The sequence below is a fragment of the Peromyscus maniculatus genome, chromosome 11, assembly GCF_049852395.1.
Source record: "Peromyscus maniculatus bairdii isolate BWxNUB_F1_BW_parent chromosome 11, HU_Pman_BW_mat_3.1, whole genome shotgun sequence".
Taxonomy (NCBI): domain Eukaryota; kingdom Metazoa; phylum Chordata; class Mammalia; order Rodentia; family Cricetidae; genus Peromyscus; species Peromyscus maniculatus.
Window position 1 is genome coordinate 60,768,225 of NC_134862.1, and position 26,986 is coordinate 60,795,210.

A 26,986-nucleotide genomic window follows, 5' to 3' on the forward strand; every position below is an offset into this window, starting at 1 on the left:
ATCTAGGGCCGAGCAAAAGTGGAATGGAAAGGCAATGGTCTGGAAGGTAGCAGAGATACGAATCTATGTTATTTGGCAACTGGTTGGACACTAGGAAAGAAGATGAGTAACCACGGTTCTGAAATATTAAATAATTTTACACTTGAGTTTCTCTTGGACTAGACATAAGGGAAATGGGATGAGAATGTAGGTCTGATCATGAGGTCAGATATAAATCTAGAAATCAACTAGAGAGATAAGGCGGCTGAATCCATACCAGAAGTCACTGAAGTACCAAGAGCAAAAGGGTAAAAAGAAAACCTTCAGGAAACACCTGCGCTTTTGAAAGCAGCGAAGGAGGCGTGAAGGAAGAAAGGTTATTTTGTCACCCGAATGGTCAGAGAGATAAGACATAACTGGTACAGCATTCAAATCAAGAGGTTTCGGGACAGCCGCATACTGCTGATTGAACAAATACGGAATTCACTGTGGCCACAGAGGTCACACCCAAGCTCCTCCATTCTGAAGCCACCTGCTGAATTATCACAAGAGAAAAGAAACGGGCTTTTGCAAGACAAACCTGCGTGTCGTTTTACCACGGTTAGCTTGCGAATCAGCCATTGCAACTCATTACAACATCCAGTCTTCATTAAACTTAAAAAAAAAAAATCGTTTGCATCCTACACTTCTTTCCTTCCACGGGCTTTTTAGATAACTATTATTAATCATGTCCTTAACTTTGTTTGCCCTCCTTCATGTTTGTGGTCCTGCTTAGTTGCTGGGACTTTAGAATCAGAGGGAGGTTGGAGTGTAAACCAGGAGTGAGATTAGTGTTTGCCAACTTCCTCAAGCCTAGGTTTCCACGTGTGCAAAAGGGGGGGGGACGTTGATATCTACATATTAGAGTGGAGAAGAGTGCGCTAATGAAAGTAAAACCCTCACGTCGTTCTGTCGTCGAAGGTCCCATTCATTTTGCTGTTTTTGTTTGCTTGTTTATTTTGTCATTTCCCCGAGGGCAGACGACTATTCCCACTGTTCCTCAAGGAATAGGGTACCGACCTGGGGACAAGTCTCCTTCTGCCAGCTCTCAGGGAAACATCTTCAGGGAGAGAAGGGCAAATAACTGAGGACTCCCCGGGACCGTGCAGCCCACCTAGGAGCGCTGGTGGGACAGTGGAACTCCGAACGCCTGGAACCTGCGTGGCCTTTACGGGACCGGACTACAAGTCCCAGAACGCAGTGCGCCAGCAGGCCGAAATTTTTAGCAAGGCGCCTGCGCATGGGGCCGTAGGCAGGGCGAAGGAAGCGGTGCACTTTGGGACTAGTAGTCCCCAGGTGGCAACTCCTGGGGTCGGAGGTGGGTCGAAGGGCCAGCTCGCTGCCCAGCCCCGCCTTTTGTCCACGTCCCGCTTCTCCTGGCCAATGTCCCGTCCTGTGGCTGCGGCCAGCCCCTCTCCGGGGCTGTTTCCATTGGTCCCGAGGCTATCCCACGGCTGCCCTACCCGGAAGTAGCCTTGGGGAGGCGGTTTCCTAGACTACGACACCGGAAAGCTGGGGGCGGTGCTCTGGGCCGTGGAGGGCGGAGGGTGGTGGCAGCGCTGGCGCTGGGGACCGGCTCGGTGGCTTCGGCACACAGTTTGGCGCCGGCGGCCGCCGGCCTCGCTCCGCAGCTCGCCCTCGACACGGCTCGCCAGCCTCCTCGCCGCCGGCAGCCCGCGATGTGGCCCACCGGGCGGGTGTAGCAGCTGCGCGTGCGCGGAACCGCGGGGCCATGAGCGAAGCCGGCGGCGGCGGCGGCGGTCGGGGCTGTGGGTGCCGGGTCCCCCAGCGAGCGCCATGGAGCCTGGTGGCAGCGACGGCCTCTCTCTGCCTGGTGTTGGCCACGTCCGTGTGCACGGCGAGGGCCGCGCCCATGAGTAGGGAAGAGAAGCAGAAGCTTGGGTAAGAAGGGTGCGCGGCTGCCCGGGTGGGTTTCCTGGCGAGGCTGCCAGCGGTCGCCGAGGTGCCTGTCACCGCGCCGCCGGCGCGCCGAGGACTTTTTTTTTTTTTCTATGGTGACTTGGAACAGCTGGTGAGGCTGGAGGACCTCGGTGCGGTGGACAGGGTCCAGGAGGATGGGAGCCGAGTCCCCCACGGCGTGACCTCCGGGTGTGTGGAGGGGGTGGCTGTCGGGTGTCTCCGGGGCCGCCCGTGACATGTGCCGTGTGGTGCCAGCGCCCCTGCCGTGTCGGGCTGGTGGAGGGGCGCCTTTTGGCGGAGGAGGGAGGGTTGGAGTTCTCGCCCAGCCCGAGTGAGCTCCCAGCGGGAAAATGTTGCGCTGTTTACACCTGTTCAGAGGAAAAGGGGCGTTCACTTGGAACTTGAACTTTTCCGATTCCTCTATCCCTTTGCTGTGGTTTCTTCCTACCCGGCATCTGTGCCTGGGGCAGGCGGTTTGATGTTATTCAAAGGCCTCGGTTGAGTGTACCCCCCCTTTAGAGTCGTTTCATGAATCTTGAATGTGCTACAGTACTCCGCATTTGTGGCATTTAATTCAGTAATGCTCATACATCCGAAAGCGGCACAGATGAGCACGAACAAAGTGGAGAAATCTGTAGAAACTGGCAAAACCGTGAACAGTTAAGTGAGAGAAGAGGAAATGGGTGCGGGTCAGTAGCACAAAGAGTTAATTGTGAGAGATGCTTATTAAAACATGTGAGGTGGGTGGGCTTTGCTTGTCTGGTTAATAAGCACACAACACCAGGATGCAGCACTGGTTAGTGAAGATGTGAAAAGGCTTGGTAGGAATGTAAATTCGTGTGACCTATTGACAGCAACACTGAATTAAAAAAAAAAATGTGCTTTTTCTTTCTCTGGGAATCTACCCTACAGAAATAAAAGCACTGTTAAGAGATACGTGTATAAAGGAGTGCAGTTTGAAAGAACAGAACAGTTCCTGGAAGGGAAATGGTTGAATATGCTGTTTGGTTCTATATTGTGGAATAATGTTCGTACATTTAGAAAGAGTTCTGTAATTAGAAGTTTATCCAGGACCTATTACCACAATAATAAGGAAACAAAACAAAACTAAAGCAAGTTGAAGGATAATATATAAATAGTAGCCGAACCATTTCATAAGAAAAAAAGTTACCCAAATTTAGGGGGAAAAAAAGTAACTTATCCCATAATGTTAGGATGAAAGGGAAGTGGCGCCATTAGGTTCTAATATATATGCTTCTTTATTTCAATCATTGCAGAAGGCTTGTTTTAATTTTTTAATAAAAGCAATGAAAATCAGAGGCCAAGAAGATGAAGCGTCAGCTATCCAAACAAATCACCAATGGATTCTAGTATCTTTTTTTCTTTATAAGTTTAATGTGTTCCTAGACTTCCTTCCCCACTCGTTGGCATTTAACTCACGCCATATCTAAAACTGTTATTACATCACAAGGCGGATGTTATCTCCACTGTGCAAATGAAGAAATTGAGATCCAAGGTTAACTTGTTCATAGAGTCTCAAAGCTGGTACTAGGTGGAGTCAGATTTTTGTTTTCTTTTTGCCTATGTCTGACCTCATAGCTCATGTACACACAGTGCCGTACTTCCTTAAGATTTGGGGGAAAGTATGAATTCTGGTATGGCTGCAAGTATTTTATTTGACTTCTTTATTAAAAATTTTATATGAGTCATTGGACAGCCAGTGTAGACAAATCAGTGAGCCCCAGGTTCAGAGAGAGATCCTGTCTCAAACAATAAGGTGTATAGTGTGTGTGTGTGTGTGTGTGTGTGTGTGTGTGTGTGTGTGTGTGTCACACACTGGAATTGTTGTGAACAGTTGCTTGTAGTTATATACCTTATATATATATATATAGTCTTATCTTTCATGGAATTTTTTTTCAGGACAAGAGATTTTGCTAATATTTTTGGTTATCAATTAGTATAGTATAGATCAATACAGTTACTACTGATATTGGGAGGCAGTGTGACTTTAGAAAACAATTGATTTATAGAAATTATTTAAGAATGAAAAACAATTTTAAATGGGGGGGGTCAGATTTCCAATATATCTTATACAGTTGTTAAATAGATATAAAACTATAAAAACTTTTAAACTGTTTCATATAGTCACTGTGCCGTTCTACAGTTCTGCTCACTTTAAAGTTTATATTGTGGAACTTGCTGATTGTATGTGTCTTCATATACAATTATAATTTACCCATAATTTGGAAATTCATAGCTCTCAAAGTTGAATTAGCAAGTTAGAGTTTTTCACCTGTGATGCACTTCTAGGCTCTCGCATTCCCAGTGACAAGAAAGTCCCCTTCTTGACAGTAATCGTTTATTCTACTTCAGGGAAGGAAGAGTCTGCATATCCCATTTTATGATAGTGCTTGCAGGTTGTAGGGCCTGGCCTTGCTGCTGTTGGGGAGATAGTTATCATTTGCACGATGAGGGTCTAGAGGGATTCTGTAAGAAACTCCTTAATTTCCTGAAATCCTCTGGATCTATGTAAGTTTACAATGTTTTAACACAGTAGTAGGGAGACCTTTTTAATTTTTTATTACATTTGTGTGTATTGCCATGGCACGTGGAGTCAGCACAACATGCAGGAATCAACCCTCTCCTTCCGCCATGTGGGTTCTTGGGATCAAACTCAGATTGCCAGGCTCTGGGGCAAGTGCTCTTACCCAGTGAACTGTCTTGCCAGCCAAGGTCTTGTTTTTAATGGTTAGGCATTTTAAAAATGGTTATAAGAAGTTGTCAGGACTATTTAGGTCATAAAATGAAGTAAGTGTACTTGACCTTGTTGGTCCTTACAGCCAGGGCTGGATAGTAGAGCTTTTCTACCTGCTAGCTTTATTATTATCAGTATTTCATCCTCCATTGTTGTGGAAATGACAATATAGTATAATAGGAAGGAAAATAAATATAACCAGTCATTTTCTTCACTTCTTTTCCTAGTCCTGGTTGTAGTAAGTGGAACTTTGGGGAGAGAAGAGTTAGTAAGTACTTGTCTTGCTGTTTTCCTTTGCTGATTATTGGATTTGGCCCTGTGTGGCTCTCACATTAACTTTTGTAATAGCACTCGAGGCCTGGTCATGAGAATGCTTCATTGTGAGACTCGGTCCTTAGTTCCTGAGACCTTTGCGGTCTGAGTTGGTGAATCTGGCTTGGGCGCCTGAAACCTCCATCTTAAACCACTGTATTGGAAGTTTAGAGAAAGAAATCCTCTTTTCTCTTCTCTGCACCCTCCTTGTGCTCAGGCTGATGTTAAACTTGTGATCTTCTAGCCTCGGCTCCCTGAAAGCTAAAAGTCTCCCTTTGAGCTTTAACGTTTTTGTTTTTGAAGTGAATTCTACTTTTGGAGAGTGTTTTTAAGAGAGCAGAGTATGCCAGAAAGTGTATCTTTTGGAAATGAGACAAACATAGTATGTATTTAAACTAGGCATTAGTGGTTTTACTCAGCTTAATGGGAAGGGCACAGGCTTGAGAAAATATTAGTTCATATTAGTGGAACACACTCCACCCCACCCTTAGTAGAATATATAGAACAAACAATAAATGGTACTAATAATTGTTGCGTTGGGGAGTTGTCTGGAAACATCCCGCTCCAAGAATAGGTTGCATAATTATGTTAATAGCTGTAGTGTTCAAGACCAGCTCTCTTTCTCTGCCATTATGACATGGGTCATTCAATAGTTTTCTTAGAAAAAAACCAGCAGTTTTATATAAATTACTAGGACTAGGGATGGTAAAGGTCTGGCTCCGCAGCTTATGGTGAGGTAATAAAGACTTCTCTGCTCACTTTGTGGTATCCTTCTTACTAAAGTTTTTTTTTGTTTTTTTTAATTAGTGTGCTTTTATGAAGGAGAATTGTGTTCTTGAAGTACAATAGATAGAATATACATAACCTTTCTCCCTCTCTGTTTTCTCACAATTAGAAATCAAGTCCTGGAAATGTTTGATCATGCTTATGGCAACTATATGGTAAGTATGAAGCTTGTCTGTGCATACTGTTTATGAGCTGACTGTATACAGCTGGGAACTTTGGAACTTGAAGTACTAATGTATGTTTTTAAAGAAAGCTTTCAAAAGCAGGACAAATGTAAGTGAGCAGAATATTCCTGGTGATGAGTCTTAGGGAATCAATTTATTGAACAGGGAAGAAATTGAAACCAGATCATGAAACTTTGTATTTAAGCAGTTTACTTAGGTGCTGGCAGCAATTGATAACATACATAGGTAAACAGGGAAAAGATGTTATCTCTGTCTTTAAGGGATGTCCTTTAAGAAAAACTACATTACTTTACAACCCTATGAAACAAGCCATTGCATAAGATGTATTATCACCTAACCTCTGTCCAAATGTTATGATACGGATTCCGAATTGAGTGCATTTGCTTCCTGCTGGTCATTGTTTCAAGGTATTTCAGAGGTGGCCGCTTCCACTGGAAAGGTTGAAATGGTATGGATAAAAGGTTCTAGGGATCTAGTGCACAAAGAAGAAGATAAAATAGCAAGCAAATTTAAAGAGTTTAAAAGAAAGTTTTGCATATAATTTTTTTTGTAATTTTGTAAAGAGTTTAATCAAGCTATGCTGAGGATTTCTTCTCATTTCCTTGTTTTTACATTTAATATATGCCAGGAGAACTAAATATAGTTAGGAAAATTTGGCAGAGAGCTAACTTTAATTCTTATTAAGATTCTTTTCACCTGATTCAGTAAATCCATGTTCATCTGTATAGGGCAGGTATCATTATATATCCATATCATTAGTCCTCTCTTTATATATTTTTGTATTTTATACATATTTTTTATTTATATGTCTGTGTGAGTGTATGCCATGTGTGGGTACTTGCAGAGGCCGGGAGAAAGTCTCAGATCCCCAGGAGCAGGAGTTAGAGACAGGAGGTTGTGAGACACGCAGAGTGGGTGCTTCGAAGAAAAGTCGGGTCTTCTGGAAGGGCAAAGGGGCTCCTAACCACTCACTTACCTCCAGACCCTGTTTCTGTTTTAAACATGCTTCATATTTGTTGGCTCTTGTTCTCTTTTGTTATTGCTTGGTTAGAGTGAGGTTTGACTTTTCGGTAAATGTTTCTAGAATGTGATGGTTCTGAAGCTTTGGATGTAAACATTGAAAACACGGTTTTAAACTTCTACTCGGTGTGATGTAGCTATTCCTTTAGTGTTTCTTTGAAATCCCTTACCCCTGCTTAGTTTTGTTTGGGGGAAGCTTCATCCAACAAGTCTAGGCTAGTGGTGTAGAGATAACCACATGGACCCTTACAAGACCCTCAAGTTGCAGTCAGCTCGGACAGGTCAACTTCTGATCCCAAAGTTGAGCAACATGATAGACAGCCAGATGAATGTGCCACATTTTGTTCCAAATACAGCTCTCTCTTTAAAAGTTTTATTTATTTACTGTGTGTGTATATTTGTGTTTATGTGCTCACGTGTGTGTGCATGGAGGACAGATCAGCATGGCTATCTCCCTCAGTCACTGTTCACCGTAGGCTTTTGAGACAGGCTCTCACTGATCCTGGAGCTCCCAATTGGGTTAGCCTGGGAACCCCAGGGACTGTCTTGTCTGCTTCCCCAGGGCTGGGATAGGCATGAATCGCCATGTCTGGCTTTCTGTGTGGGTTCTGGGGAATCAGATCTCAGAGCCTCCTGCTGTGCCGTGAGCTCTTTGCTGATGGGGCCGTCTCCCCGGTCCTTAGGAACCTCTCTTTAGTATTTTACCCCTTTCAGGAAAATAGCGGAAAGTTCTGTCAATACACACTCAATGGGGTTTGTGGCAGAGTGAGTACTGAAGGCATCCCCCCAAGATTTTCTGCCCCTATTGCTAATGTGACCTAACTGGGTAACTTTGCTCTAAGTAACTACATATAAGATTGAAGTGAGAGGGATTTCAATGTAGGTTTTAGGGTTGGATGTCTTAGATGTCAAATTCTGTGTTGGCTTTTATTCACTTAGATCCTTACTGATCAGTTAACTCCTTTGAGTCAGGTCTTGTAAAATGGGGACAATTGCAAAGGATTATTGTAGACCATAGGATTTTTTTTAAAAACAGAGACCCTTCTTTATTTTTAATTTTTAATAAAGTCAGCTTTTATATGTCTTGTACTTAGCATGATACTTGAACACCCAAGTGCTTATTTAAATATCTTTTAAAGAACTAAATTGAATTCTAGTGAAAATGAAATCAAATGTTTTTTTAATTTGATTATTTTGATACATCTTGCCTTTTAAACAAAAGAAAAAATTAGTAACCTTTTAAAATGACAAGTTATGGAGGATTTCAGGATCTATAGACTTCCGTGTATTGGTGGCCCGTGCTAAATGTAAAGGGCCTGCCACTCGATAGGCTTTTAATCATGTAAAAAGCTTGTCCTTGTTTCCCACTAGTTGTTGGCAGTGTTCTTCCTCAGCCTACAACTAGAACGGTTTCTTGGACTTCTTGGCTCTCACAGTGGGGAAAATGGCATTTTCCAAAGATCAGCAGTATGGTGTAGTTATGACCATGAACTTGGGACCCGGAAGAGGATACCCTGAGGAGCTCTGCCACCTACCTGGTTAAGGAGCCTGGTTAAGGAGGAGGGCTAACCTGATCCCAGAGCCTGTTTTCTCTCTGTATAAAATGAAGTCAGTCCTTTGCCTGCCTTACAGTGTTGTGCAGGTACGACTGTCGTCATTTTACACAGATTGCCTAGTCAGAGCTAGTGTCTGGCAGGTAGGACGCACTGTGTATAACTGCTACTGAGAAGTAGAACTGTTATTATTAAGTGTTATTTGCCAGAGATGGAAATTTTCTGTAAGCTGAATGTAGTACCATATACCTCTAGTCCCAGCACTTAGAAGGCAGAGGCAGGAGGATCACCACAAATTCCAGGTCAGCCTGGTCTATAGATCAAGTTTTAGGCCAACCAGGGCTAAGACCCTGTCTCAAAAAAACCAAACCAAACCAAAACCAGAAAGGAAGAAATTTCTCTCCTAAAGTTCATGTAGATTTGAACTCCGTATGTATCTCTAGGTTAAACAGAGAACTTGCTGAGCACTCACACATCATTGTCTGGGCATGTACTCATCAAGCTTCTTTTTCTGTCAGCTAATGAAATACAAGGTTCTCTGTGTACTGTTTCTTGATAGAATGTCTTGCCAGCTCCAGGTAGATTGCCACATGTCTGCCATCCCTGGAGTTACATTGAGAGATTTCCTGATGCTGTGTTATTGGCATAGCTGTAGCCATTATAATGATCGTTTGACACATCTTAGTCCCCAGAAGACTGTGGTCTATTCTCAGTGAATTAATCGCACAGATGGCTTTCTCTTTTCCCCACATCACGTGGAATTTGATGTTTATTTTGGCAATTCTTGCATAATCTTACTTAACCCTAGACCATAGGCACTCTAAGGCTTCTGGTAACGGGTTTTGCATATCTGTGCTCAGTGGAGTTTCCAAATTAATGCAGATGATAAAATGGTATGTATCAGGGCAATTCCTTGGGAACCTGGGGAGGATGATGATTATATTTGTCTTCCAGTGTTTATCCTGGCTACTATGGGCAATCAGATTGTTAGCAAAAAGTGTACTTTTTTAGACCCCTAAGTATTACAGATAAAATTGGAAAGTATAATTTTCTTCAACTAGTAGAATCTTCCTAGTACTATAGTCACTTTAAGTTGCATTTTTCTTTTTGTTTGTTTGTTTTGAGACGGTCTCCATATGTGGCACAGAATGGCCTTGAACTCACTCACTATGTAGCACAGGCTGACCTCAAATTTGTGATCCTCCTACATCAACCTCTCAGGTGTTGAGATTGCTATGCACCATCACACCCAGATGATTAGTTTTCTTTAAGCCACAAGAGCTATTTTAAAATGCAGGTACTTTGGATTTCCAGATTTGTGTCCATCTACTTAATATTGTCCCTCCCCCTTTAAAATTTATTTTATTTAAAAATAAATAAAAATTTATTTTAAAAATGCTCACGGTGCACACTTTACCGTTTTAGTCATTTTTAGGAGTACAGTTCTGTGAGACGTCACTAGAGCATCATCTTTCCCATCTGAAACTTTACACTCGGTTTTTCTTCATAATCATTTACTCATCCAAAAGAGTAAGCTAGAAACAAAAATGTTGTAGAAAGAGTACTAGATCATCTGTAAGTGTAAGTCTGAGTTTAGAACAACTGCCAGACTTCTCATTTTGCATTTCCCACAAGCAATATATGCGCTCAGTTACTAGACATCCTCTCAAAGAGTGGTATTTTTAAGTCTTTTTAATTTTAGCCATTCTAGTGGGTGTGTGGTAGTGTTTCACTGTGACTTTAATTTCATTTTTCCTGATGACTAATGCTGTTGAAAATCTTCCCATGCATTTATTTTATGTTCATGTATCTTTTTGGATGAAGCATCTGTTACAGTTTTCTTTTTCATTTTAGAATCAAGTCCTTTTTCCTGTTATTCCTGAGTTGTAAAAGTTATTTTATAACCTGGATGAGAGACCTTTATCATGTCTTATAGATATCTTTTTCAGTCTGTACGTTGAATTTTAATTTTTCTTTTTTTAATTTTAATTTTTCTAACAGTGATGTTTGAAGTAGAAATAATTTAAAATGTGGCCAAGTCTGATTTAATCATTTTTTTAAATTTTTATATGCATTGGTGTTTGACTTGTATGTCTTTGTGAGGCAGGTGGATCCACTGGAACTTGAATTATAGACAGTTGTGAGCTGCCATGTGGGTACTGGGAATTGAACCTGGGTTTTCTGGAAGAGCAGCCAGTTTTCTTAACCACTGAGCCATCTCACCAGCCCCACTGATTTAATCTTTCATTTTTAAAAAGATTCATGCTTTTATAGTTTCCTAAAAATACTTTCCTAGTCCAAGGTCACAAAACTTGTAGATGTTTTTATAACTTTACTTTATTCTTAGACTTAAGACTCATTTTGAGTTAATTTTTGCATATGATGAGATAAAGGTGTGAGTGTTTAGTTATTCTAGCACCATCGTTGGAATGAATGGCTTGTCCCTGCTTTGACATCTGTGTGAAGGACATGCGTTGACCAGGTGGATAGGTAGGTAGGTAGGTGGATAGGTAGATAGGTCTCTCACACCTTTGTGAAGGACATGAGTTGACCAGGTGGATAGAAAGATAGATAGAAAGATAGATAGGTAGGCAGATAGGTAGGCAGGTAGATAGGTAGGTGGATAGGTAGGTAGGTAGATAGGTAGGTGGATAGGTAGGTAGGTGGATAGGTAGGTGGATAGGTAGGTAGGTGGATAGGTCTCTTGAGGCCCTGTGTTCTCTTTGTTGCTCCTTGAGACCAATGTCATGTTGGCCCAATTTTTGTAACCTTGTGATGAGTTCTCAGCTCCAGCAGTGTGAATCTGCTAGCTTTGTTTTTCTTTTCCAGGATTGTTTTTGGCTATTTTAGATTTTTTTGTATTCCTATGTAAAATTCAAAACCGTATTGCCAGCTTCTATTCAAGCCATCACCAGCTTCTGTTTGGTGTTAGTTGAATTTCTTTTTTTCTCTTTTTCTGTTTCTGAGGCAGGGTGTTGAACTTGTGTAACCAGAGACCACCTGGAACTTCTGATCCTCCTTTATCCTCCAAGTGCTGGGATTTCAGGGGCACACCTCATACCAGCCTTTGTAGAGAACTGATTTCTTAATACTAAGTCTTTAATCCATGAAGATTGTTCCCCTGACCACTTACTTCGGCTCAATAATATGATCAGTAACTTTAGTTGTTGTTTTTAGTAGGCGGAAATGTCTTCCCTTTGCCTAATTATGTAATAAGTGGTACTAAAAAGTCTTCGGCTGGTGTTTTGACCTGACCCTGTAGATGGTTTGTCACCCCAAAGTCAGAGTGAGTTGAGAGTCTACTATGGAGAATCTACCAGCTTTTAGCTTAACTTATGTTTTCTCCTTTGCTTTTCGTCAGGAACATTCTCTATTTAGTTTCTGCAAGACTCTCTTGTCACCTGAGTTTCATTTCTGTTATTAATGTTTTCGTGACTCTTGGTGTGTCCACATGACTGCTTCTCCTTTTCTGGCAACACATTGTGGAGAGAAGTTACTGTACACAGGCAGCGTCTGAAGCCCGTGGCAGCTGTTGCCACGTAGGCCTTGCTCTGGCCTTCTGCAGACTCTCCAGAGTGTGCTTGTGGTTAACCTGAAGAAAGGCAATGGCTTATCTTTATGTTTAATCAGGAGACAAAGAGCATGAAGTATTTTTGCACCTTAGGTCAAAGTTGTTTTGATTATTCTTCTTTGTGTTTGCCGTGGATAGTTATATTATCTAGGTGGGTTCAGGCTTTGAATTTTCATACTTAATTTGGAGTTCAGGTTTTTTTTTTTTTTTTTTTTTTTTCTTTCTTGAATATAGGTGGTTCAGTTTATTGCTTTATTGCAAAGGAGTTCAGGTTTTGAAGCAGTGGTTTAAAATAGTAAAGAACTTTTTACCATCAAATTAACATTTTGTCTTTTTCCAAAAGAACTTTCAAAATATTAATGCAACTTTGAGCTTTTTTTTACTTTTATAACTTAAGTGTATTAACTATAAAACAAAGCAATAAAATTATAAGCACTCTGGGGAATCAGTTGTACTGACATTGATATACAAAAATAATTAGGAATTTATACTGAAAATGTGTATTATTAAAAATTTTAAAATACAGGTTGAAATTAAGAATGTGGTGATTGAGCCGGGCGTGGTGGCGCACGCCTTTAATCCCAGCACTCGGGAGGCAGAGCCAGGCGGATCTTTGTGAGTTCGAGGCCAGCCTGGGCTACCAAGTGAGCTCCAGGAAAGGCGCAAAGCTACACAGAGAAACCCTGTCTCGAAAAAACCAAAAAAAAAAAAAAAAAGAATGTGGTGATTGTATATGGATTCTAATTATGTCAAAATATTTGTTGCTTAGAATCATTTCAGGAAGAATCATTTTGGAACATTCAGTTTTTCTAAAAAGTAGGCTAAGAAATTCAGTGTTGGGGCTGGAGAGATGGCTCAGGTGTTAAGAGTACTGGCTACTCTTCCATAGGTCCTGAGTTCAATTCCCAGCAACCACATGGTGGCTCACAACCATCTGTAATGAGATCTGGTGCCCTCGTCTGTCCTGCAGGGGATACATGCAAGCAGAACACTGTATACATAATAAATAAATAAATCTTAAAAAAAAAAAAAAAAGAAATTCAGGGTTGTTGATTGCAACCATGCACTCAAGTGTATAGAAAAATTGAGAATTTTTAAAAAGATTTATTTATTTTTATGTGTCTGAGTGTTTTTTCCTGCATATATTTAAGTGCACCACATGCACGCAGTGTCCTTGGAGGCCAGAAGAGGGTGTCAAACCCTGGAACTGGAGTTAAAGGTAGTAGTAAGCCGCCTTCTAAATACTAGGAACTGAACCTGAACCTGGGTCCTTTGGAAGAGCAGCCGTTTAGGCCAGTTCTATTGCTATAATAAAACACTAGGACCAAGCCGGGCGGTGGTGGCGGCGGTGGTGGTGCACGCCTTAATCCCAGCAGTCAGGAGGCGGAGGTAGGGGGATCTCTGAGTTTGAGGCCAGCCTGGTTTACAGAGTGAGTTCTAGGACAGCCAAGGCTACACAGAGAAACCCTGTCTCAAAAAACCAGCCAAACAAACAAAAAACCATTATGACCAAGAGCCCTTTGTAGAGGAAAGGATTTATTTAATCGTAACAGAGTGGTCTATCATCCAGGGAAGTCAGGGCAGGAACTGGAGGGAGGAACCAATGCAGAGGCCACAGAGGAGTGCTACTTACTGGCCTCTTCTCCCCTGGCCTGCTCAGCCTGTTTTCTTATACCATCCAGGACCACCTACCTGCCCATGGGTAATACTGGTGAGCTGGGCCACTCAGCAGTCAGGAATCAAGGAAGTGTACTACAGACTTGCTACAGGCAAATCTTCAGGAGACATTTACTCAGCTGAGAATCCCTCTTACCAAATGACTCCAGATGACATGTTGACAGAAAACTAAGCAGGACAAACAGCAAGTGCTTTTTAACTGCTCATCGGTCTTCCCATCTCCCCAAATGGAGACTCTTGACAAGGAGCATTGAAGGTTCAGAACACTTGTGTTGTGATCTGGGAGCAGGTCCCGGTGGTCAGTGTTAGATCTGCTCAAGGGGCTTGAGTACGTCCTTTTCCTCTCCCTCCCTCCTGAGTTTTGATTGGCTCCTCAGTCCTAAATTATTGAGTTTGATTTTGAGTCTCAGCTTGGTGGCCTGATTTCCTCAGGAAGTTTCCTGGGTTTGAAAGCCCAGAGGTGTCCTGTTTCTCTGCTAGGTTGTCTCCTTAACTTGGAGAACATCTGAGCAGCCTGGAACGCTTAGGACAGCCATGTTTTCCCTCCTTCACAAACTTGAAGGCACAGTTCTGCAGTCTTTTTGCACTTGCTGGGTGTTTCTGTGCAAAGTTCCAGGAGTAGTCTGATGTGTGTGCTGTGTGACTTGTTTTTTACTCAATTGCCCATAGTTCTTTGTTGTTGTTGTTGTTTTTGTTTTCTCAAGACAGAGTTTCTCTGTATAATAGCCTGGCTATCCTGGAACTAGATCTGTAGACCAGGCTGGCCTCAAACTCAAAGAAATCCACCTGCCTCTGCCTCCCGAGTACTGGGATTAAAGGTGTTCGTCACCACTGTCCAGTGCCCATATAATTCTTAATTCTTAAAGTTCAGCAGAAATATTCCCAGTTGCATGTGTGGGTCTCTCATACACCTCTCATACAGCTCAGTTACTTAGACTCCGAACTCACAGTATGTAGCAGAAGAAAACAACTAGAGATCAGAAACACCGAGCACACAGTCTTTATCAAAATTATCTGGCTATGGATAAAAATGAAATATAGTAAATCTAATATTTAGTATGTTTAATGTTTAAAGTATTGGAAATGGAAACTGAGGCCTTTGTCGTTTGTATGAAGAGCGGCCTGGAGGTATGGCAGTGCTTGGTCTCTGAAAACGCAGGACAAGCACCTTCCCAGGCGTGGGGAGGCCTCGCGTTCCTTTCTAATTCTGGATGAACGGCAGGCATTTGATAGCGTCGTGAAATATGTCCAGAATTTCCTTTGCAGGATTACCTTCTCTGTGACATCTTTGGCCCTTATGTCACAACCAGTTTCTTAAGTTACATCAATAATTTGGCCAATATTTCATATAATTGGGAAAGAATGAGTTCTCTAAAAAGTGGATTTAGAAAATTGGCCTTTGGGGAACAAAAAGCATTAAACATTAGCAACAAAATAAATTCCAAATAGAAAAAACACTTAATTATAGGGCGTGTGTGTGTGTGTGTGTGTGTGCGTGTGTGTGTGTGTGTGTGTGTGTGTGTGTGCGTGTGTGTGTGTGTGTGTGTGTGTGTGAGTGTGTCTGTGTGTGTGTGTCTGTGTGTGTGTGTGAGTGTGTGTGTGTGTGTGAGTGTGTGTGTGTGAGTGTGTGTGTGTGTGAGTGTGTGTGTGAGTGTGTGTGTGTGTGTGGTGTGTGTGTGTGTGTGTGTAAGTGTGTGTGTGTGTGAGTGTGTGTGTGAGTGTGTGTGTGTGTGTGTGAGTGTGTGTGTGTGATGTTTCTAGGGCCCAGAGCAGCCTGGTGCAGCATTCCTGAAAACCAGAAACCATGAAGGAAGAAATGAATAGATTTACCTAATACTTAAAATTTATAATGAAAACACTACAAATAGGAATTAAAAACTAAACAAAGAAAGGATAAAAGATATTTACTTATATATGACAGACCGTACTTAATGAGTCTCTTTTGACAGTAGAAGTAGCCATTAGAACAATAAGCAATATAAACAGGCCTTTTTCCAGAGTGGCTAATGTAAGAAGGCCTGTGTTCTTACTAGTGCTGGAGCTTGAGACTTTTTTTTTTAACCCAGGAGATTGACAAAATATAAAGCATCAATCATCTCAAATGTTAAGAGTAAAGTAAATTGTAAATGATACCCTGTTTGGTAGTAACTGTCAAAAAATTCAATATCTCCTTGACTCATATCTATTGTTAAGTTATCCATAGAGATAACACATGTATGAAAGGTAAATATTTCTGCAGATGTTTTAGATCATTCGTCATGTTCATCCATACCAGAATAAATAAGTGTATCCATACTATGCAACCTTTTGAGGAGTTAGTCCTGGTTATATGGGTATGGGCTCCTAAGTCAGGTGACCAGGCTTTCACTTCCAAATTCATCATGTTAGCTGCTCAGTCTAGGTTTACTTGATTTCCTGGGTCCTAATTTTACCTGTGAAATGAAGACAATTGAATCTCCTTCAGAGGATTGTTGAAATAATTAAACTTTTTGATGTATAGAATAGAGGGTAGAAAATAAGTACTGAATAAGTATGAGTTATAATTTCACTTTGTTGTTAAAGTATTTCTGAAGCATTCCAACATGCTGGAGTGGTGAGGTTATCTTGGTTCCTGTTGTATGGCCATGATGAAATACCATGGTCAAGACAGCTTAGAAAAGGAAGCATTTAATTGGGGCTTGCTTACAGTTTCAGAGGGTTATTATGACGGCGGAGAGTCTGGTGGCCGGCAGGCAGGCAGTCACAGGCTTGAGCAGTAGCTGAGAATTCACATGTTTTCTGAAAGTTTCATGCAGACAGCAGCAGAGACAGACCAAGCCTGATGAGAGCTTTTGAGACACAAAGCACACCCCAGTGACACACCTCCTCCAACAAGGTCACACCTCCTAATCCTTCCCAAACAGTTTCACTAACTGGGGACCACACGTTCAAATATATGAGCCTAGGGGGCCATTCCCATTCAGACCACCGCAGGGGTACCTTGTGTTTTGAGTAAAATAGAAAACAAAATTGAGACCAGTGAGTATAGATGGCAATACAGTTTCTGGATGTAGGTCAGTCACTGGTAGAGTGCTTGCTTCCTCATATGCCTCAGGCCCCGGCTTGGCACACAAAACAGTACATGTACATATATGTATGAGAAACTGGAATATTATCCCTATTACTCTTCATTACCAGGAGAAAAGACTGTGTTCCGTAAGATCCATTAAACTGATCTGAGTTTTGTTCAAGGCCCAGCTCTTGTCTGGGCATGGCAGTATGTACTTATAATACCAGTTCTCAGAAGGCTAAGGCAGAAGAATTGTGGGTAATGGGCCAGCCTAGGCTATATAGTGAGACTCTGTCTCAAAAGAAATGTTTTAAATGATACTTGTGCATGTATTTGACTGTATTAATACATGAATAAATCTGAAAGGCTGAAGGCTGGTCTTAATGGTGGTAACTTCTAGAGAGTGAGATTCAAGGAGGGAAGTCAGATTATCAGTTTTTAAATTAAATTTTAGTATGTGTTTTTTCAAGCATGAATAACACTTTAAATTGTCTACAAATTGTGTGTTTAGTCCACCTGTTAAGTACCAATCCTATTCTCTAAATGGTATCTGCCTTCTCTCACTTTCTTTAGTGACTTATTAAGGTTTTTCTGCAGGAACATGCTTACCCAGCTGACGAACTCATGCCTTTAACCTGTAGAGGCCGCGTCAGAGGCCAGGAGCCGAGCCGGGGTGATGTAGACGATGCCTTGGGAAAGTGAGTATGAGCATAAGGCATAGCATGGCATTTCAGAGTAGCCAGGTCCCACTGGGAGAGGCTTTGCCAACTTTACATTCTTTTTTTCATTTATTTGTTCATTGTGTGTACGTGTTTACATATGTGCCGTGGTGTGCAGGTGGGAGGTCAGAGGGCAGTTTGCAGGGGTCACTTCTCTCCGTTGACCCTGTGGGTCCTGGGGATTGAAGCACTTTTACCTGCCGAGTCCTCTGACTGGCACAGTGGACAAGATTTTAAAGAATGCCTTAGAAAGGAAGAAAAAGAAGTCTGCCTTCAATGTTCTATTAGGTCTTTTATTCTTTCCTGTTCTAAAAAAGTAACTTATTTCTTATATCTGAGAAAAATTAGCTTATTAAACTGGGCGTGACATTAAAAAACTATTTAACTTTGATGTAGTCTTTAAAATGTACCTGAGGGCATCACCATGTTTTAAGGTACCACGGCATATGCATGGATGTGATATATTTTGATTGATAATTACTAATTTATTCATGATGCTGAGATTGGCCCCCTAGCATTGGATTTTAATGTTTTGTTTCTTTTCAAAGGAGCCAATGAAGTTTCTATGTATCCTCACAGATACCTAGGATGTTTCAGATTGTTAGGTTGTCTTACATATCACGAGACACTGTAGATACATGGAGGAGCTGCTTATTAGACACTACAGTAGGCTATAGATCATTCTGCTTACACATTCATGGATGAGCATTTCAAGCTCTAGTGTTATATATCTTGTTACACTTGTTTCCTAGGTTTTCCCTAACACTGATCGATTCTTTGGATACTCTTGTGGTAAGTTCCATTTTTCCTGGAATTGCTTATTCTATAAGTTTAATGATATCCACGCTCAAGTAATATAAATGCAATCAGCATACTATGTACAGAATAGAAGCCGTAAGAATTTAAGATGTTCACCAGGCGGTGGTGGCGCACGCCTTTAATCGTAGCCGTTGGGACGCAGAGGCAGGTGAATCTCTGTGAGTTCAAGGCCAGCCTGGTCTACAAAGTGAGTTCCAGGACAGGCTCCAAAAACTACACAGAGAAACCTTGTCTCAAAAAAACAAAAAAAAAAAAAAAGAAAGAAAGAATTAGATGTTCAAATCTTTGCTTCTCGATAAAGCTTGAACTTTATTGCTGAGTTATGTCAAATTATTGTCAAATACAATCATGTAGTATAATAGAGATACTCAAATGACTTCTCAAGATGTTGGCTCACATGTCTGCCCTGCCTTTGAGTAAGGTGGTTGAAGCTTTTAAAGAAGGTAATTTGGAAAAATGCTTTGCTTTTCTTATTCCATGGTAGTATGCTATATGAGAACCATGACAAAGATACTGTTAGATATCGTATTTCTGATTTAGTGGACCCTGGTTTTTTGCATATCCTAAGGGAAGAGAGAGAAAAGATACACAAGATATCCTTGCAGACATAAGCTTATGTTCTGGAGCTGTACAGTCTCTGGGAAGGTGCAGCTGTCACCTAGGAGACGGAAGGATGCGGTTTATGTGTAACCAACTGAGTGAGGCACAGGCCTACTGTGGGATGGGGAGGTGAGGAGCAGTGAGTGACTCTGGAGGAGCGCTGGGGAGGTGAGCAGGAACAGTGAGTGAGGGCTCTGCTGGGGAGGTGAGGAGCAGTGAGTGAGGGCTCTGGAGGAGCGCTGGGGAAGTGAGGAGCAGTGAGTGACGGCTCTGGAGGAGCGCTGGGGAGGTGAGGAGCAGTGAGGGCTCTGGAGGAGCGCTGGCATTTCTTCCTCGTTCTGGCTTTTTTCCTTCCGATAGCATAGTCCCTCTCAGTTCTCTGTTACGTTCTTAATTTGTTTTCATGACTGTGGGCTTTAGTTACTGTTACTGTTTTATAAATTGTTCTCAAACATAAAGGAGCTAAGGTGGTTCTAGGCTGCATAATGTTCCTACATTTAGAAATCTGTCAGCTTCTCTTATTGGGTAAACACAGATTATTATGAAGGTAATATTTTTCAGGTTGTATCTTTTTAAAGAGTTTGGCATTAGTTCTCAAGGTAAGAAGCCTAGACTAGTAATAACAGCGTTCTTTGGGATCTTGTTAGAAGTACAGATTTTTGAGGGCTGGTGAGATGCCCAGGAGATGTGTTTCTCACCGAGCGGGAACACCTGACAACCAGGCCCCACCTGGTAGAAGGGGAACGACTTATGCAGATTGTCCTCTGCCCTGGACGTGGACACTGTGGCAGAAGTGTGCCTACACACAGACCCAGGCATGCACCAGCAATGAAATACCACTTCATAAAAGATTTCATTTCAGTCTTTTCAAGTGGCAATAACCAAAGTAGCTACAGACCACCATAGCATTGGAAATGAGCAAATTCATTTTGAATTTTATTCATTATCTTAAGTATTTTCTTTTGATTTTAAGCAGAATTGGAGAAACATAGAGAACTTTCAAAGGTTTTCCTGCATTTAGAGTGGGGATATTATTTTGCATGTTTTTTTAATCAATGCATGTATTAGTATTTCTAATTAAATTTGCCTTTTAAATGGTGGGTTTTTAAAAAAATTATAATTTAGCAATTTGAAAATACTAGCATAGCATATCACTTATAGTGATTAGTTTATAGAACCCAACCTTTTTTTTTTTTTAAAGATTTATTTATTTATTATGTATACAACATTCTGCCTCCATGTAACCTTGCAAGCCAGAAGAGGGCACCAGATCTCATTATAGATGGCTGTGAACCACCATATGGGTGCCAGGAATTGAACTCAGGACCTCTGGAAGAGCAGTCAGTGCTTTTAACCTCTGAGCCATCTCTCCAGCCCGAACCCAACCATTTTTATTTTGTTTGTAACATAATATGTTAAGTCAGTTTCTCTTGCTGTAGTTGATTTTTAAATGCATATTGTTCAAAATACTAGTTTCGACCTATTGTCATAGAATCGGGCCCCTTTAAGTCTGCAATCTGAACAGGCAATAGTTATCGAAACAGATTAGAAGCAATGGAGGGAAGGAGAGGCCCTTTTGTTACTTGGTAGGAGAGAAAGAGACAGATAAAATGGTGAGTCTGGTAGAATTCATTCTGTAGCTGATCACGGGCAACGATAGCCACTTTTTGGGAGTTTGGCATTGGTGCTCCTGTGGTGTGTTTGGAGAAGCTCCTGGGCCCCTCAGGAGGGACATGTGGCTGTGAATTAGAAGAGTTCTCAAGAGGAGACAGCAGAGAGTAACAAGGCGATAAGAAAAAGGGATGGCCAGTGGGGAGAGCAGTTGTGTCTCCTTCCCAAGGGATGGGAGGGCATGTCCTCGGCATTTGCTGCTGTAGGGCTTCTGTGCACTGGGAGACTGGGGAGAGAAACTGGTCAGTTCAGAGTCAGGTTCCCACTGACTTTGATTTCAGGCTGCCCTAGATCTTACTTGAATTTTAGACACACACTCACACACGCACACACACACACACACACACACACACACACACACACACATACATACACATACACCCTTAGGGAATCTCTCATACTTAGGATCAGATCAAATTTTAAAAAGTACTGCAAAGTCTTGTCAAACAAAAAGATTGAACAGTCCAAGGCAAACTTCTTTTACTCATCTAGTCTCTAAATAACATTTAATCATGTCCCTAGATGGAGAGAAGAAAGCCGCCTTTGTAATGACAGTGACCCCTTTTCATAGAGTTCATTCCAAGAACTCACTGAGGTTTCAGTTGAGTCACGAGTATAGATTTGCATGATTGTGACAGTAATGACATTAAACACTTGACAATCAGCACTAAGTCAGACACTCTGGTTAAATAAAGTACTTGACACACGTGATCACATTCGAGCAAACAGTGCTACAGAGTCGGTCCTCCTTCCTTTATAGATGAAGGAATATGCTCAGAGTTGAAGGAACTTGACTTGAATCACAAGGGACCAAAGGGAAAGAGCCAGAACTCAACCAGGCCCTGTTTTACACTATAATATTGCCATAATATTACCCTGCCTGTTTTGCCACCAAGGGGGGAAGGGTGGCGTAGGGTGAAGGCTTAGGCTTAGTTGGGTGAAGACTGTGATTTCTTCTGGAGTAGGCATTTCTTCTTTTACATGTTTATGTATTTGTTTATTCTGTGTGTGTATGTGGGACAACTTGCAGGAGTTGGTTCTCTCTTTCTGTCATCCGGTCTCAGGGATTAAATTCAGGTACCCAGGGTTGGCAGCGGGTGCCTTTACCCACTGAGGCATCTCACAGCCCAAGAGAGCTTAGTTTCTAAGATGGTGCTTGAGGAGCAGGATGGCTGTCTACTTTGTTCTGACTGAGGAGCCAGATCCCAGTAGAGTGCACCTCACTCGCGTGGCTCTAGCTGTCGGTCATGGACAGTGCATGCATGTATGCAGACATGTACAGTACTGGAGGGGAAGGGCTAGAGGGAGCAAAAGGAGAGGTTCTCTATGAGTCCTGTCTGTCATCGGAGTATGACAAAGAATCTTTATCTGAATCACTTGGCTCTACAAGTTTGCATTTTGGAACATGTCCTAGGCTTTACAGGCTGGGCATTCCTAATCCAGCAATCCAAAATACTTGAATACTTAAAATACTTGAAATCTGTAACATTTTTAGTGGTACCAACAAAATATTATTAGATAGATGCATTTTGGATTTCAGATTTTGGGCTTAGAGATGTTCAGCCTGTATTGAGTCTACTCTGAATTCCTTTGATGGGTCTTTTAAAGCCCTAAATGTACATCAGTGTGCAAAGATGCTCTGTTGTCTGCACTTAACTTTTCAGTTTTAGACATTATCACATTTTTTTTTATAATATACTTAAGGGTTATACTATTTTGTATGCATCATTTTTCTGAGTCTTAAAGTATGCTAACATTGATTTGGTGTCTCATTCTGAGTATAGTTTTTTTTTTCTTGGCGTGGTAGGAAAGACTTTTATCTCATTCTTTTCTTCTCTTAGGTTTTAAACAAAACTAAGGAATTTGAAGATGCCGTGAGAAAAGTCTTACGAGATGTTAATTTAGATAATGATGTGGTTGTATCAGTCTTTGAGACAAACATCAGAGTTCTTGGGTAAGTCTGCAGCACAAAGCTGCAGTGTTAATGTAGAAGAGCTTCAGGCTGATTATTTCCTGAAGGCAGTAGAGAAGTTTCTTATGCTTAAAAGATAAAATCTGGGGGCTGGAGAGATGGCTCCACAGTTAAGAGCACCTGCTGCTCTTGCAGAAGACCCGAGTGCATTTCCCAGCTCCCACATGACCACTCACTACCACTGGAAGTGTAGTCCCAGAGGATCTGATGCCTTCTTCTAACTTTTGAGGACACTGCATGCATGTGTGGACAGACAGTCATGCAGCCGAAACACCCAAAAAGTTACAATTTCTAAAAAAGGAGGATAAAATTTGGAGTCCAGACGTGGTGGCTGAGGCTTGTGATCCTGGAAAGATGGGGTAGGAGTAAGTAGTCTTAAGAGCAGCCTGGCCACACAGTAAGTCCCATGCCAGCCTAAGCTAGGGGGAGGCCCTGTCTCAACACCCTCCCCTGCGAAGAAGATGAAAGTTGGGGTGTTTTGAAACAGCCATGGGGATAACCTTGGATTATGCTGTAACACACACAGCAGTCTTGGAGAGAGACCCAGACTACAGGTGACCCCTGAGTGAAAATGAAAAGGTTGAGCGAGCGACTTTTCTGTTAGTTACATCAGAGGTTTCCAGGACCCTCCACAGTCGGCCAGCATTAGCTAGGAGCCTCTATAGAGAAGCCAGATGAGACTCAGTTTACAGGCTTGCTCCTCAGACAGTCAGAAATACCCTTGAGGGCTAAAAGTGTGAGTTTATAAAATTAATTCATCACAACGTTAGGTAAGTTTATGTTTAATAGTTTTTGTAATTCTCTGTCCCATTTTCTTGTCAAAGTCAGTTACTCTTCAATTAAATGTAAGAAGTCCTTGATAACTCTTAGAGATTATTAATCCTTTAATGAGGTAAAAGATGTTTTTAATTTTTAAATGTTATAATAAGAGTCAAAGATTCATGGTGATAAATTAAAAGTTTAAATTTATTTTAAAAACACTTAGCTCATTTGTTAGAATACATGTGATATCTAGGATGATCCCTGGTTTAAGAAAATTTAAGATACTTAAGAATGTCAAGTACTTTACAATAGATTGTGTATTTTTGCATTTATTTATTTGTTGTATATATGGGGGAAGGACATGTAGGTCAACTTGTAGGAAAGAGTCAGTTCTCTACTTCTACTGAGTGTGTTTTGGAGTTCAAGCTCTGACCTGCAGCCTTGGCAGCCAGTGCCTTTACCCACTGGGCCTTCTTTCCAGTCCCTGATGGTTTTTTTTGTTGTTGTTGTTATTTTTAATATGTTGGCTATGTGATTATAATAATTTGTTATAAAATGAGTAGCCAGTGAAAAAGAATGAAATTATTCTGTAGCCTTTCCTTATGTTTGCAAATTGTGGGGGGTAAATGCTCATACCCTCTCGTGTATAGCTTGTAAATAAATTGTAAATAAATGTTTAATTCAATTTCAGGTAATGTTTTGTCTCTGATCCTAGGGGTCTTTTAGGCGGACACTCACTGGCGATCATGCTGAAGGAAAAAGGGGAATACATGCAGTGGTACAATGATGAACTTCTCCAAATGGCAAAGCAGCTGGGCTACAAACTCTTACCAGCTTTCAACACCACCAGCGGCCTTCCTTATCCCCGAGTAAGTCCCTGTGAACGAGCACGACTTTGTTGACACCTCCTTATTGTTTGCAGGATGAGTTCTTGTGATCTGAGGTGTTCCTCTCCCTCATGAGCCTGGAAAAAGATGCGTCAGAGCTGACAGCCAAGTTATAGTGATGTGGTGGCTACCTTAGATTTGAGCGACATGGAAATTAGAGTAGCGTAAGCTTTCCTCAGCCTCGGTGTGTCAGACTGGATTCTGCTGCAGAAGGAGGAGACAGACTGCAGTGTGGGCCGGAGCTGTTGGTGCTGAAGTAGCTGTGAGAGTAGGAAGGTGTTACTCTCCCGGAGCGGCTGAGGAGGAAGTGGAGCTGCCGAGGAGAAAGCATTCATACGTTCAGAAGCGGTTGTCATGCGGTGGGCAGAGTGATAAATCATAAGAGAAGCTCCAGAAGGAGGGATGTGTCTGGGTGTGACCCTTACATCCTGTAGTGGGGCAGACTGAGGGAGGAGGCTGCAGTGTGGGTCACTGGCCCTGGGGTCCCGCGTGACCCTTACATCCTGTAGTGGGGCAGACTGAGGGAGGAGGCTGCAGTGTGGGTCACTGGCCCTGGGGTTCCGTGTGACCCTTAGAGCCTGTAGTGGGGCAGACTGAGGGAGGAGGCTGCAGTGTGGGACACTGGCCCTGGGGTTCTTTCGTTGCTGGTTCTAAGGAGACCTGGCAATGGTCGGTCGAGGGAGCTTTGCGATTGTTCTGTCCTCCCAGGAAAGTTTATCTTTAAAGCAGAGGGGAGGAGACTGCTGAGGACGGAGTGAGCTTCCTCCTGACCACCTCATTCTGTAGTGACACCATTTCTGTCCTGTGTGTCCAAGTCAGACACGAGGTCTGCACCTTCCCTTCCGTTTGCTGCTTTGATGTTCAAGTCACTTTCATTTCACTTGGGGACTGCAGTGTCTTAGTGTGGTTATTCTTGTCTCAGGCTTATTACTTTAGTATTACTAAAGCATAGTTTATTGAATTACTTTCAAAACTCGTGCAGTCTCTCTGCTGCACTGATTGTCCCTTAACATTGAGAAATCTCCAGTGTGGCAGTAGACTGTCTAGTGTCCTCTCACAGTCCTTAGTTACTTTGCTATTGCTGGCCAGGGTAACATAAAGAAAGAGTTCAGTGCTTACGGTTTCAAAGGGTCACGGTCCGTGTGTCTGAGGGAAGGCATGGCAGCAGGGACAGCCAGAGCCCAGGTCCATCCCGCACTGCAGGCAGACAGCAGAGAGCACACTGGGATGGCAGGAGGCTCTGGACTCTTCAGAGCTCAGCCCTGTGACATGCCTCCTCCAACACGTCCACACCTCCTAATCCTTCCCACATAGGGTCTCCAACTGGGGACCAAGTATTCAAACGTGAGCCTATGGGGCTGTTCTCATTCAAACAACCACACTCCCATACCCCAGTGAAATGACTTTTCCACCCAAAACAGTAGATAGTGCTCTCATGAACCGATAGGGACTTTTTTAATTGCTTTTTTTTTCAGGCCTACCATCTCTACTGCTTGGCATAATTTCTCTGAGAGTTTAAGGCAAGCTAGGCTCATTTTTTTGTACTTAGGAAGTCATTGTTAGGTGTTCAGCAGCATGACACAGGTAGGTGCTTTTCAAAGCAGATGTCATATCCGTTGATTTCCCGACCACGTTAGTATATCATGACTCACACTCTTTCTTTAATGAAAGACTAGAATTAAACCCTTTATTATTTAAATTTCCAGCTTGGCTATTTTTCCTTTTTTTCTTCTGTATGCACGTTGTGTGTATGTTAGTGTGAGCATATGCCCGTATGCATATGATTGAGTGTGTGTGTGTGTATGTGTGTGTGTGTGTTGGGGTGGGGGTGTGGGCGTAGAGACCTGAGGTAGATGCTGGTGATCTTTCTTCAGTCTTTATTTTTTTGGAGACAGTGTCTCACTGATCCTGGAGCTCATTAGTTTGCATAGGCTAGCATGAACTTCAGGAATCCCCTGTTTGGGTCCCACCAGTACAGGGGTTACAGGAATGTGCTGCTACCCCCAAAATACGGTCCTTGCGCTTATGCTGCAGCACTGACTGCCCTCGCTTGGGCCCCAGGTTTAGTATTTTAAATAGCTCTCTTGGGAACAGTCTTACACACTTCCTTTTATACATTTTTAATTTTTTTCTTTTGAATGAATTCCTAGAAGAAAGAAGTATGAAATGCTTTTTAAGACTGAGTACTTATTACCAAACTGCTTTCACAGAGATACTTTTTTACTCCCTCAATGTCACAGAGCACGTGACACCCACACTGTATCGTACCATTCTTTTCTTAGTATTGTGAGGGGGAAATGCAGTCATTGTAAATGAGAACTTCTTTGTTTACTAGAATAATTGCATTGTTAATTGGCCGTTTTCCCGTAGTTTACTGAAGTTAGATGCAATACTGTTTAAAGCCCTGTGACATGCCTCCTCCAACAAGGCCACACCTCCTAATCCTTCCCAGATAGGGCCTGCAACTGGGGACCAAGTATTCTAATGTGAACCTATGGGGATATTCTCATTCAAACCACACTCCTATACCAATGTATATGTATACATTGAATTTACTGTAGTAAATATGGTTAGTTTTTGTTTTCTTTTCATTTAATTTAATTAATGAAATAAATTAATTAATTTTTTAAAAATAATTTTATGTGTGGGTATTTTGTCTGTATGTGGATATGTGTACTACGTGGCTGCCGCCCAGAAGAGGGCATCAGAT

General features: G+C 42.0%; 1 protein-coding gene across 2 annotated transcripts in view; it reads left to right on the forward strand.

Moving 5' to 3' along the window:
• The first annotated feature begins 1,286 nt into the window (after positions 1-1,286).
• Positions 1,287-26,986, forward strand: part of Edem3 (ER degradation enhancing alpha-mannosidase like protein 3) — a 69,435-nt gene continuing 43,735 nt past the window's right edge. The window contains exons 1-6 of one of the 2 annotated variants that reach the window (XM_006979934.4): positions 1,287-1,920; positions 5,901-5,946; positions 17,444-17,544; positions 18,318-18,357; positions 22,497-22,609; positions 24,105-24,258. In XM_006979934.4, the coding sequence (XP_006979996.1) occupies positions 1,751-1,920; positions 5,901-5,946; positions 17,444-17,544; positions 18,318-18,357; positions 22,497-22,609; positions 24,105-24,258 (624 nt within the window). In that variant the 5' untranslated portion in view covers positions 1,287-1,750. The remainder of the gene's footprint in view (positions 1,921-5,900; positions 5,947-17,443; positions 17,545-18,317; positions 18,358-22,496; positions 22,610-24,104; positions 24,259-26,986) is intronic. The other variant, XM_006979935.4, reaches the window with a different exon arrangement.